The sequence below is a fragment of the Microcebus murinus genome, chromosome 11, assembly GCF_040939455.1.
Source record: "Microcebus murinus isolate Inina chromosome 11, M.murinus_Inina_mat1.0, whole genome shotgun sequence".
Classification (NCBI taxonomy): domain Eukaryota; kingdom Metazoa; phylum Chordata; class Mammalia; order Primates; family Cheirogaleidae; genus Microcebus; species Microcebus murinus.
The window spans coordinates 72,015,060-72,029,286 of record NC_134114.1 but is presented as its reverse complement, the minus strand read 5'-3'; the positions used below and the strand labels follow the sequence as shown (position 1 = coordinate 72,029,286).

The 14,227-nt window shown below is 36.3% G+C and overlaps 1 protein-coding gene across 2 annotated transcripts in view; it reads right to left on the bottom strand.

The window, feature by feature from the left end:
- LNPEP (leucyl and cystinyl aminopeptidase) overlaps nucleotides 1–14,227 on the bottom strand; it is a 95,149-nt gene that overhangs the window by 28,304 nt on the left and 52,618 nt on the right. For both annotated transcript variants that reach the window (XM_012773726.2, XM_012773742.3), the window contains exons 5-11: nucleotides 13,828–13,948; nucleotides 12,966–13,120; nucleotides 10,787–10,900; nucleotides 9,228–9,359; nucleotides 3,657–3,788; nucleotides 1,028–1,188; nucleotides 693–781 (exon numbers count right to left, since the gene is read on the bottom strand). In XM_012773726.2, coding sequence (XP_012629180.2) covers nucleotides 693–781; nucleotides 1,028–1,188; nucleotides 3,657–3,788; nucleotides 9,228–9,359; nucleotides 10,787–10,900; nucleotides 12,966–13,120; nucleotides 13,828–13,948 — 904 coding nt within the window. The remainder of the gene's footprint in view (nucleotides 1–692; nucleotides 782–1,027; nucleotides 1,189–3,656; nucleotides 3,789–9,227; nucleotides 9,360–10,786; nucleotides 10,901–12,965; nucleotides 13,121–13,827; nucleotides 13,949–14,227) is intronic.

The window sequence follows — 14,227 nt, the reverse complement described above, 5'->3', positions numbered from 1 at the left end:
AATAATCAAGACCCTTTTGTTCTTTAAAGATGTATTAATATTTAAAGGATATGTGGTGTGGCAGTCACAGTGGTACTTACCAAATAAATGGCCAGAAACTATATTTTGACTTCTTTTCATAGGCATCTTGCAGGTCAACATGTACAACCTTTACATTTTATTATTGCCCCTCCTCCTTGCTGTCTTATTTTTTTGGTCTATTTTCTTATTACCAAAAAACATATACTATGTCTGAAGGACATATTGTAATAACTATTTACTTGAAATCTAGGTCAGGAATCAACCTTTATTATGCATAAGAATCATCAAAGGTGCTTGTTAAAATGTAGTTGCCCCAGCCCAACCCTGGGAGACAGCAGAGGATACAGTAAGAAACGGCTCTACTCTATTACTTCTTACTTTGTTACATAAAATACTTATCTAGGACATAAAAACACAGATATTTGTTATGTTCTACTGCCAGCACATTTTCCTGTAACTTTTTGTACCTTATTTCACATGACTAAGGGCCAATTTTGCACATGACACATAGAATCAATCTCATTTTAGTCACATCTATACATGTGATTCATAAAGCCAGTTCACAGAGTGTGCACACTGAAAAGCGTAATCTCCTATCTGCTCTGTGGTTGTATTTTTAATATCATGCCATTTCCAATTTCTTAGCAGAAAGGTGTTAATCATAGTCAAACCTGATTTCTTGTCCAGTAATGACACTGACTGATATTTTGAAGAATTTCTTCCTTCAGTGACATAGGATAGTGGAATATGCCACAGATAGCTGTGAAAAGAAAATATTAAAAAAAAAATTACTATTCTTTTCAATATTCCAGTTAGTTACACAAGATTTGTTGGGTCTTTTGGCAGGGGGTGGGGAGGGGCAGGTGGGCAGGATGGTGGAATTTTTCAAGCGATTCTCAGAAAGGGATAATCTTGCTAGGTTTCATAAGAACTTATAATTTAAAAACACTTAAAAATACTTCAACCCGAGTACATAAAAGAGAAAGTGTGGAAAGAGGGCATGTACCTTGCATCTGAAGGCTGAATTTCAGGCTTCATATTTAAAAAGAATCTCTCTTGTTGTACAGAAAGTTCCTTTCCTTTTCTTTGAACAGTCACTAAAGGAAATCCTTTCTGCAGGGTCCAGGTTTTCATCATTTTCTTTACATCTAGCGTTTTGTTTGTGACCTACAAAAAAGAGAATAAATTATTTTTGCTTAAAGATAAAAATCAGTTAAAAAAATTTCCCAGTCTAATTTGTCTGTAGCACTCTTCTCTTTCCCTACCAAATTCTATGAAGACTGTGTTTAATGTTAATACGAAAAAGAAGCAGATGTGTGTGGTGGCTCACACCTGTTATCCCAGCACTTTGGGAGATTGAGGCAAGAGGATCGCTTGAGCCCTAGGAGTTTGAGGTTGGAGTGAGCTATGACCATGCCACTGCACTCTGCCTGGGCAACAGAGCAAGATCCTATCTAAAAAAAAAAACCAAAAGCAGCATAAAAGCACAAATGTTGAGTTTACGTTTCCAATCAAGGTAAATGAGCAACTGCTGAAAGGAAAGTAACCTGAACAGACCTAAATGATAAATAAGGGAGTGAAAGAGCCACTATGTTGAAAAGTAGCACATATATTAACAAACTGGGAGTTCATTAAGATTAAAATTCTGAAATTTATTAAGATTAAAATCCCTAAGAAAGTATGAATATAATTTCAAGCTGCAATACTACCATTTAGAAGATATGAGCAATGATATATAGTCTAGAATCAGAAGCATTGCTACTCAATCCTGTGAATCACCTACGTCCAGGTTTCTCTTTATTCTCTTATCCTTTACCTTCATAAATGTTAGTCTTTTAAGACCTAATACTGTGGGAAAACCAGGGAGCAGCAACCTAGCAGAGAGTGAAATACAAACAGATCAGTTACCTTGACCTTAAGTCTTTCTAGAAAACAGTGGTAAATGTTTTTAATGGTCACAGACCTTCTTTCTCAGAAAATACATGAACTTATCTACAAAATTTAGAATCTAGTGTCAGAGGTTCACAGATCCTCTAAAGCCCACAGCCCCTAAGACATCTGGTATCAATTGGTAAGAAGCAATTTTTGAACAACTGTTTCTTTAAAGCATGTAGATTGAACTTGTGATTCAAATTATTTTTCTAGATTACATATGGATTGGAATTGCAAGCAACTAAGTCATCATGTACCCAAATTGGTAGTAACACTCCTCCACGGCAGGTCTTACCTCAATCATCATATGTCTATTTATTTAAAGCAAAAGAATGGAGCAAATTGTCCCAAATTCATTGTAACATTAATTTTATATTTCTCATGGCTCTGACATATTTATTTCTGGACCAGACACTGGAAAGAAAATAGGCTTGTCCCAAAGCAAGGAGCTTTTGGGTGTCTGAAGCAGAACTCAAAGGAGCAAGTGCATAATATAATGCACTTGTGTTAATGCAATGTGGATGCTGAAAAACCTGAGGATAATGTTGGGGACTAGGTTGGAACAGGAAAACACCATGATACAAAAGTTGTAGTAAGTAAGGAATGCAGAAATATGTTCTAAATGCCAAGAGATAAAGCAATCAGCAAAAAGTAAATAATAGCTTTCAACTGAAATGCTACTGTGTGATCAGAGAAAAAAACAATGATCTAGAAGCAACTGTTAGATAATAAGGACTGACCCCTCTTCTCAAAGAAAACTCAGAGAGTAGGGAAGGTATATCTTCTGTGCAAAGGGTTAACAGCTAGAAAATACCAGGATTCAGATAAGGCAAGGAAGCAGAAAGAGTACATGAAAGAGGTCTAGAGCAGGGGTTCTTCACCCAGCATCAGTAAAACTTTGAAACTGTGTGTGATGTTTTGCTTGCACATATGTGGTTTTTCTTGGGAATATGGCCAGAACTTTCATCAAATTTTCAAATATGGCTGTGATTTTCCAAAGCATTAAAGAACCATCAGTCTAGATCAGGGTAACGAACTAAAATGCTGATAAGGGTTGAGCAGTCAGCCTATATGCATGAGGCAGGCTGGCTTTATGCATTGCTTTGAACCATGACTTCTACCTAATTACAGTGCTTGTTAGAATATTTGCAAGCATGACAAAATACTAACAATAAAATGACCTAAGGGCAATATGAGATTCATGGAAGTCAGCTTGTGATATATCATTTACTCTAGATGAACTTGGCCACAAAAAACCAGAGATTCATAGAGCAGGGTATAGAATCATGAATGGGAGGTAGAAAACTAGACAAGGATAAAAACAGGAAAAGAGATTTTTGAAAAAAAAAAATCAAATAATGAAAATACAGTAATATCCATCAATACAGAGAAGACAACTTTCCTACAAAATAGGAATGGAGACTGAGGTACAAAATAAAAATTCTGGTCTACCAGGCCACACACATATTTTTCAACAAATAAGGATAGTACTCACATTTCTTGACATTAAATTCAGTGCTCTATTCATAAATATTTATGTACTAAGTTCCATCCCCCTCTTAAATAACTGTTGTCATACATGATAAAACCTTTTTACATACATGATAAAAATATAAACCTTTTTACATACATGATAAAAATAAAAACAGAAGAACTCCTCTCCTCCTTCTGTAAGAGCTAAATAAATTATACAGGTTGCTTACCTCATTGAAGCTATCCCACAGATCATCGCTTTGAATAGATGCATAGCTGTGATTATGCAGGTAAAGAACAATAGCATGTTGAAATACATCTTCACTAAGGTAAGTTTTCAGCATCAACAAGAGAGAAGCTCCCTAGTCCAAAAAAGAAGAAAGTGAGAAAAAAGGTAGAAAATAACAGAATACTGCTGTAGGTTATCAAATTGAGAATCTAAAATTCAAAATACCATTCTAAACATACACTTTCATATATAGAACTTAGTTATAATACACTGTTTGTCATTGGTCTCAAATAACTAGATGTGGACTATGTTCAAATTGTCCTAAAGTTATTTTAATGGATTTGAAAAAGAATGGAGTAGATTCCCAAAGGCCCCAATACTACCACATAAGCCGTTTTGCGTGATCTATCAGTGTACTCAATGTTTCAGTGTTAGCGCTAAAAAGCTAAGTATTCATAAATATATTTTAATAGAAAAACATGCCAAATATTCTGTGGCATCCCCACCTCCAACCCCAGTGATTAAAGTACCAGGTGAATTCATGACATCCACTCCTAGAGACACAAGAAACTGGCAGAGCTCTCAGAAGTCTTTTTGCTAGGTACCGTGTTTCTCTGAAAATAAACCCTACCCATAAAATAAGCCCTAGCAGGATTTCTAAGTATTTGCATAATATAAGCCCTACCCCAAAAACAAGACCTAGTGATGGGCTTGGCTACGCAGCGTATCTGCACAACCCATGCATTTCATTGCAGAGTGGTAAAGAAGACAAGCAGCCCTTCTCATCTGCCCCATGAGAGCTCTATTACTCGACATGAGAGATTGGGGCCAATGGTTCTAAAGGAAATAGAGTCGCAAGAAATTCAGGATGGAATTCGGGGTTTGGAGAGTTATGATGATGTTCCAGAAGACAATGACTTAAATATATTTGAATAAATGTAGATTGTTGTACCGTACTTAAAAAAAAACAACACATCCCCTGAAAATAAGCCCTAGGGTGTCTTCTTGAGGAAAAATATATATAAGACCCTGTCTCATTTTTGGGGAAACACAATAATACCATTAATTTCTAATTTTAGTATATCACATTGTGATGTAACCAAGATCTCTCTTCTTCTTGCGAAGTCACTGCAAAATGTATGTAACTAACAAATGTATAGGGCAGCGAACATACACTAACTCACCATCTGCTACACCAGCCCTAAGGCCACACTACATTTACTCAAGTACATGTCATTATTCCCAGTCTCAAAACAACCACCTCCCCAGTGAAGCCTTTCCTGATTCAAAAATCCAATCATATTTCTCCATCTTCTATAGCAATTTGCATTTCTTCCTGTATCTACTATATATTTATTTCCTCTTCTACGCTGTATGCTTACTTGAGGGGAAAAAATGAAAGTACTGCACAGTAGGCACTCGAGTAGTTTTTGAATGAATTTCACTTCTGATAAAAATGCAACAATGTTAAGTCATCAAGATTATCAGTACATATAATTATCTTTTACTCTCATGTTTCTATATGACACACACAGCTATTATTTGCTCTATAAATTTAAGTACTTATTCTAGTTCCCAACACTTCCACCTCCTTTCCTGTATCACCAACTTTTCCTCCGTACTGTAACATTCCCATTAACAAAAACTATGTAACATTCCTAATTTTAAAGAAATAAAAGGATTCCTACCTTTCCTTCACTCCGCACCTCCAGTTACCATGCTATTTTTTGCTCCCCCTTTGTAGTAAGACTCCTCAAAAGAGTTGTCTACATTTGCCATCTCCATTTGCTCTCTTTCCATTTTCTTTTAGGCCATCTCCTAATCATTACTCCCTTGGAAGTAATTCTTATACAGGTCCCTGGTGAACTTCCTGGTGCCAAACCAATTTGACTTCTCAGGCTCACCTACTTTATCATTACTGGTAGCATCTAATATGACTGGCTATCCTCTCCTCCTTTCAAGTTTTTATGCCCTGGGCCTCGGGACACCATTCTTGATGCTCCCCCTACTCACTGGCCAGCCCTCTGAGTCTCTTTTTGCCGGCTCCTCCTCATCTTCCCAGTGAGAGAAGTGTGCCCTGGCATTTGCCCTTTGGACCTCTTTTGTTATCTATCTAAAGTTACTTTCTAGTTGATCTCCTCAACTCCAGAGGTTTTCAATGACTCCCTAATTTATATATCTAACCAGACTTCCCCTCTGAATTCCAGACTCAAATCCAACTGCCTGCTTAATATAGCCACTTGGATGTCTAATGCACATCTCATACTTACTCACAAACTGAACTTCTTTTCTTCTTGCCCCAAATCTATTCTTCCAGCAGCTTCTTGATTTCAGCAAATGCCAACTCCATTTTCCAAGTTGTTTAGGCAACAATCTTGAAGTTACCCTTGATGCTTTTCTTACATTCCACATCCAATCCATCAGCAAATTCTACTGGATCCACCTTTACAATATATTCCATATCTCACCACCCTAATCTAGGCCACCATTACCTCACCACCCATTTATTACAACTTCCTAATTAGTCACCCTGACTCCATGTGCTGTTGAAGATTACAGTGATCTTTTACAAAATAAGTCAAATAAGCCAAAATACCATACCATGGTACTGATCAAATAGCTTCTCATTTCACTTAGAATAAAATGAAGGTCCTTACAATGCCATAATAAACCCTACAATGTCCTGGCCTCTTAGAATCTCTCTGACTTCAACTACTACTTGGCCCTCTATTTAGTTTACTACAGATACATTGGCTTATTGCTGGTGCTTGAACATGCAAAGCAATCTCGTATATCAAGCTGTGCAGGGTCTTTAAGGCCATCCCAGGTTTGATGATGCACTAGGAGGACTCACAAGACTCAGCATATAGTCAGACTCACTGCTGTGATTTATTAAGATGAAAAGATACAAGTAAAATCAGCTAAGAAAAAGGGCATACAGGGCAAAGTCCAGAGGAAACCAGGCATGAGCTTTTAGGAGTCTCAGGGTTTTTACTGGTGGTAAGTCATGGAGGTACCCTCTGCCTAGTACATACCAAAATTCCAGACTCCCAGAAGGAAAGCAGATGTCCAGCATAAACTAAATTGTATAATTTAGGCACAGTGAGCCACTCTTATCATGGAATGGTGGCAACGCTTTCCAAATCCTAGTTCCCAGATGCCAGCCAAAGGCCAAGCAAAGCCTTGCAAGCAGGCCTTTCAAAGGACAGCAGTCTCAGGTCTGCCACATTAACTCTTTTCTGCATACAAGCTCTATATATTGGTTATTTCTTCTGCCCAGAGCATTATTCTCCCAGAAAACCACAAGCCTCATTCTTCAGATGGTGTTCAAATGTCACCTTACAAGTAGTCTTCCCTGACCATGGTACATAAAACAGCATTTCCTTTGTCACTCTCATTTCCCTTACCATGCATTATTTTCATATTAGCATTTACCACCTAACACAATACCTATTTATTCATTCATTTGTATAGTACCAAAGCTTCACAGAAGAGACACAGTCCACCTTGTTCCCCAATGTATCTCCAGCACCTAGAACAATGGCTGATATACGGTTGGTACTTTCAAGATTTGCTAAATGAATGAATTCATATCTTACAAGACAACCTGCATCAGAATTAGGCTTGATGATTATGAAGACCAAAGAGATTATGTCTGCCGAATACATTTCCCCACTGGCACCTACTTTTACTTGTACACAATATTGATAAATTATCCAGTGTCTTATTTTTCTTAATTATGTGAAATATTTGCTAGATTCTCAATTCTGAAATAAGTGTTACCATATTGACAGGTGTTAAGTATGCTGTGGAATTCGCGTGATCAGAAGACACTGAATTCTGGGTTTAGAGGGTGAGGGTCAGAGGAAGACAAGAGCTCTGTCACAACAAATCCTGAAATAACTGCACTGCTTAAATTCTGTATAACAACAGAACCACAAGTTTAAAAATTTTCTTTACTGACAGGTCCAATATGGGCTTTAAAAATCACAGCAGTAGCTCTAACTGGAAAACACATACATATTTTTAGAGATGAGGTCTCACTAGGCTAAAGTGCAATGGCTAATCACATGCATGACCATAGCTCACAGCAGCCTCAGACTCCTGGGCTCAAGGGATCCTTCTGCCTCACTCCCCCTCCCCCCAAGTAGCTCAGACTACAGAAGCACACCACTGCGCCTGGATCGCAATATGTTTAATATAGCTAACTGAACTCCTGATTTCCTTGTTTGTTAACAGAATTTGTACTATAATTCTCCCTGACAGTCAGGATTGAACCCGGAAAACATTTCTACCTCCTTCTTTACCTGCCTGACCCTGTCAGTAAATCCCTTAAGTACTCCCCCACCCAGTGCTTTCTATATCCATTGTTTTCTTTCGAACCTTATCACTACTCCTCATTTCAAACTTTTGCCATTTCGCATGGGCTTCAGCAGATTTTCCAACTTTAAGTCTCTCTCCACTTAAATCCACTTTATAAACTGAGACCAATTTTATTTTCCTAAGTAGTAATGTTAATCAAGTCATTCCTCTGTTCAAAAGTCTTCTAAAGCTTCCCATTGTTTACAGAAAAAAACAGACTCCTTATGGTGTTCAGGACTTTCTACAACAGGGCCTCACCCTACTCTGCTCATCTTTCCCCTGCTCCTCATATGGTTTCCACTGCAGTCAAACATGTACTCTCTAAACAAACAACCCTTGCCCCTTAGTATTCCTGACATTTTCTTTGCAGACCTCGTTGTTCCATTCCTGCCCTACCCTCCTCTTCCCATTCCTCTTTACCTATATTTTTGTTATGTAACTCATTTCAATTCCCTTTTTCTTCCAAAAAATTTTCCTTCATTACCCCAGGCAAAAGTTCTCTGTACCACTCATTTAGCACATATTACCTCTCTTATTGCTTCATAAGTACCCATCAGCTTCCTGATGACACAGAGGGTATCTCACACATTTTATATCTTTTCTTCTTTCTTTAGCACGGGAATTCAATTTATTAAGCAATAAATATGATAGCCAGAATAAGGAGTCAAGTAAGCTATAATATTCATCCCTCCCCACAACACAAACGTGAATGACATAGATATACCTATTTTTCTGTTCTCTGACCTAGGGTGATCCCAGTGGGGTTTCTAATTTTCTGCTTACTCTTCCCCCTCATACCCAGAGTGTCTGTGTTTCTGATTCTGCAATTTAATCTTCAATTCTTAAAATCTCTTTTTGCTTACTTGTTTTGGCAAACCTAACTTTAGAACATACCTCAGTTCTGAGTTACATAGCCAAAGCTTGCTTAGGTGCTTCCCTGTACATATTCTACCTGTTGATCTGGAGAGTAAACCAACTTTAAAAGATGTATTGCTATAAGATCTGGTTAACTGCCTAGAATACTAGTCATAAAACTTAAAAGAGAGATATAGAAAGAAAAAAAAAAAAACTCACCACAAAAGCTAAGCCCAAGATTTGAGTAGAAAAAATTTTTAAAAGTTTAATCTTTATAATAATCTAAACCATGCAGTTCACTCACACCTAGGAAATTTAAAATCTACTCCAGCTACTTTTTTGTGTATAGTAATACCTTAAAATAGGAAAGAGAATCAAACATTTCTTCAATTTGTTCTGAAGACTGAACAGATGACGATATTGAATGAGATGAATTCAAGGAGTCTTTCTTCATGGTTTTAAATCGAGCATCTAAGAAATCTTCATACTAGCACAAAATGAAACAGATGACAATATCATTAACAGCATCAAAGGCAAAGGTAAGTACAGTAATTATTTACAAGAATAAGACTAATGACCATTGAAGGTCATTATTGAAAAACAGTAACAAGCTTCACTAAACTTCAGAATTTAAGCTTTTGAAAATGTAGTAATACTGTGCCTTTCATACATATTCCTTGAATTTAAAAATACAATTATAAGCTGGTCACATAAAAATCAGCACTGCCTAAACAATAACATAAGGATGAATTAAGAATCTCTTACTAAAGTAAACAAACGCCAACTCTGGATATCCAAGATGAATATACTAAAAAGATTAGTATTTTTAAAATAAAACCTGAAATTAAAAAACAAAAACTGGTCCTTAAGCTGATTACTCATAGATAGTCCAGTGTTTCTAATTAAATAACATACATTTCCTTCAACTGAGGTCCATTTTAAATACAATATAACTCTTCAACAGAAAGCATTCTTTGAGAACTCAGAAGATAAGCTCCTCTAGAATATGTAAGTTTTTAAACATTCTGGGCACCACCAAGTGGTGAAACTGTATATCTCATTGCTTAATTAAGTAGCATACACAGATTTATAATACCTTGCTTAGTATTCTAGCTAAGAATTAATTCCTCCTACTTCTTGAAATTCTTGAACAAGCCCTACACAAAAATTTCAAATGGAAAGTTCTAAGAGTATTTCTGTTTTAAAGCAGTCTTGGATCAGATTGCCAGGAAGTTTAATAGAAAGTCATAGAATTTTAGGGTAGGAAGGGATCTGTACACTTTCCCACCTATTACTTGAATTATTTTGTCAATATTTGTCGTATCATGGCCTAGAGTGTGTCCAAATATCCTTAAGTATAGGAAATATCTCCAGAGAGTCTAATAACATAGTGACAACACTATTATGCCTCTTTATAATGAAATAGTATTTATTCCAAGTCTTTAGAAAAGGGCACAAAATATGGTTTGTAGCTAAATAGGACAAATTATCACTATACAGAATGTACACAGTGATAAGAGACAGCATTGCTACAAAATGTCTTAATTTTTTTTCTCTTTATACACGGGATAAAAATGTTTTGTCTTTTCAACTGTATCTAAATTTCTTCAAGCAGAAGGGCCACATCTGTTAAAAATAAAATGTTAGCAAAGCAATTTAAAATGCTTATCTTAATGACAAAAATGTAACATAATCTTACATAATTTCATCTTTCAATGAAATATATTAATAAATAAAAGTGTAATTTTCATTGCCTAATCTCAAAAGGTATAGATGTCAGCAACAAAGGTAAATTTTAGTATGCCTTTCTAGAAATGCTTTCATTACTTAAATGCAAAGAAAATACATGACAAATATGATTTGACTATTTTTCCTCCTAGCATTCATAATAGGCCAAAGAAACACTATACTTACACTGGAGAGCTCTTTGAATATTTTTTCTAAAGAGAAATACTCCATGAAGGTAGCAAAACCTTCATTTAGCCATAGGCCATCCCACCACTGCATTGTTACCAGATTACCAAACCACTGTGGGGAAAAAACAAACTATTAACCAACATATTTATATCCTCAGGAATTTTCTAATAATTAGCGAAACTGTCAGCTTAATTGCCCATAGCTAGAGTACATAACTAGGTGAGCTCTTAAAAGTACACTGTTCTTATAGTTAAAACAAATTATATTCAAATTAATTTAAAATTTAATAAAATCCATATAAATTTACTTAAAAGTAAAATTAAAAATTTAACATTTTCCCTTAATTGAATGGGAAAACAAGCAAGAAAGATGATTAACATATTTATTTATTAGCATATTTATCAATTTAATAAACATGCTATATAGCATGCTATATGGGGAAATAAAAACATTTTTTAGCCACTATATACAAGTGAGATTTCCTAGATAATGAAATCCTTCTACCTTCTAATATTAAGTTAGTAATATTGCTTTCCATTGTATCTGTAACCATCCATGACAACTAAAAAATAAGTTTCTATGTGAAAGATTTTCCCATAATCAGAGAGCCTGTATGTTTCTCTTCATGTTTCTCTTCAGTTGCCCGAGATGATGACAGTGTTTGCATGATTCAAACTAGAATTCAAATAACATTCTTTAAGAAAGGTGGCATATATTAACATATAAACAGATGAAATCAGAAAGATCTTTAAATGTTTTCTTCTATGAGGAAGTAAATAGAAGAAAAAAATGATCAGAGGCTCTCCTAAAAAAATGCATCTCAAAAATCCTTGATATAAAAAGTTGTCATAGGGTATGCAATTTAGTTGGTGCAGCCTAAGGCTTATCTCAAAGCAGCACCAAAAGGACAGGGTTACTAGATAATAAAACAAAATGTTTTTGAGAATTACAATAGCATATTTTTCTAAAATATTGTCTTAAAACCTGTTTCAGAGGAAGGCAATTTGTAAGTTCTAAAGCAATAACAGAAATATTCCCCAAGTGGTGATGGGTGGCCCCAGAAGTAACAGACCTAAAGGAGAGCCCCCAAAAGATAACTGATCTATAGGACCCATTCATAAAAAAAGGAGGTGTTATGAGCCCATATGATTCTCTCTCTCTTTCTTTCTCTCTCTCTCTCTCTCTCTTTCTTTCTTTCTTTCTTGCAGGATCTCACTCTGTCACCCAAGCTAAAGTGCAGTGTCATCATCATAGCTCACTACAACCTCAAACTCCAGGGCCCAAGTAATCCTCCTGCTTTAGCTTCCTGAGTAGCTAGAACTGCAGGTGCATACCATCATATCTGGCTAAGATTTTCTTTATTTTTCTCCATGTCATATAAAGAATACTCTCACCTTTTCAGAAAACCCCTCTCTCAAATTAATATAGCACTCAGATCCTACAGGAGATGAAAAAATAAATTTAGTGCTGACAACTACAGTTCAAGAGCTGTCAGAAAAGAGTGAAACTTAGGGGGAAGGATCCTTCACCACAAAGTTATACTGAGCAGCTGGCATCTGTCAGAGGTGAAGCAGCTGTGTATTACTGAAAGGAAAAAGATTTAGAAGAGACAGTAGCTCTTCAAGGCCCAGTACTGCCACTTATTAGCTGTGTGACTCTGGGCAAGTCATGTATTTAAGCTGAGTTTGTTTCCACATCTGTAAAATGGGATTATTAGCCACCTGGGAGCACTTGTGAAGTGAGAGAACAATGTTCAAATACCTTACCAGGGGTCCTGAAACTACCGCCCCTGGGGCACATGCGGTCCACCAAAGACATTTATCTGGCCTGCCGGGTGTTTTTGCCGCTGCTGCCTGTCCTGCCAGGCCCACAGTACCCACAGTGCGCATCTGTGGAATGTGCGCCGCACTCTCCAATGGCCCTCCAACGGGTCCGAGGGACAGTGAACTGGCCCCCTGTTTAAAAAGTTTGAGGACCCCTGCTAAACTGTAAAGTCCTATATAAACAATTTGAAAGCATTTTCATCTGAAAATCAAATTTATGTTAAAAAAAAAACATTGTTTCATTATGAAAGAAGGCAATACTAAAAAAAAAGCTGAATAATTATTAGCATCTAAATGTATTCTAGAACTGTACCACTTCGTGTATCAGACATAAGAGCCTTGGTTGCTAATACCTGATGGGCCAGCTCATGAGCGATGATTTTAGTAACCAGTTTTCTATCCGCCACTGAAGAAGTGTTATTGTCATACAGAAGTGTCTCTTCTCGGAAGGTGATCAAACCCCAATTTTCCATTGCTCCTGCTTCAAAGTCAGGAATAGCCACCAAATCTGGACATAACAAGAAAGAAGTGATCAACTTTCCCTCACCTAAGGCACCCTAGTGTTAAATCAAAATATCTTACCCAGCGCTTTATCACTGTGAAGGCAGTGAGTTCTTTTTATACCGCTAATAAATAGAATCTTCCTTATTCTATCTCTGTGTGCTCCTCACCTACCTGCCAGTTGAGGAAACCCTTATCAAACCTCTTTAGAGTCTCTGTTCCACTGTCCCTTAGTGAAGAAAGAGATACCTAATTCCTTCACAATGAATTGACTTCCTAGAGCAAGGAGGACAGAGTGCACGGTCAATACTCTTCTGTCTAGGAACAGCTCCATGTTGAACAGTACTGAAATCCTCCTGCTTTCCTGAGCTTCCATTACTCAGTTTTCCTTACCTGAATCAGGAATTTCTTGGAAGTTAGAATGAGTCAAACTCCAGATTAAGCCCTAAGCAAATTCCCACTTATATAGCACCTTTGTAACAGCCACATAAACTCTTAAGCTCCAAGTTCAGATATGTTTTAGATTTTATGAATTACAACCTAAAACAAACAGTTACAACCTAAAATAATTACAAACAATTTTTAAAGCATTAATAATATTTTTTGGTTTTCTTTTAAAATAACTTGGATAAAATCTCTTTCTAAAAAAACATTAATAAAATAAATCTACATTATAATCATAACAAAAAATCAGAGGGACTGCTTGATTCTTACCCAATTTCTTAAGTGGATACTGAATTTCAAAGTAGTTTTGATAAAACTCAAGAAGCTTCACAGTTGTTTCCAAAGCATGGTGAACTTGACTAATCTTTTCTGGCACAGCATATATAGAAACCTAAAGGGAAACATTATGCATGAGGTAAGGACAAGTACAACTAAATGCCATGATATTCAGGTGAGCACTGTCAAGACCAGCATATCTGATAACTACTCAAGTTGTACAAGATCTTTCAGGATAAAACTCTTGTGTATAGTCTTTTTAGCTCCCAAAGCATTTATTAAGTCCCTCCCATGCATAAAAACATGTTCAAAAAACTTATTCCTTTTTTCTTTTCAACTAACCACACCCAAAATAAATTATTGATACTTTGGGTCATCTTACAGCAATTTATAA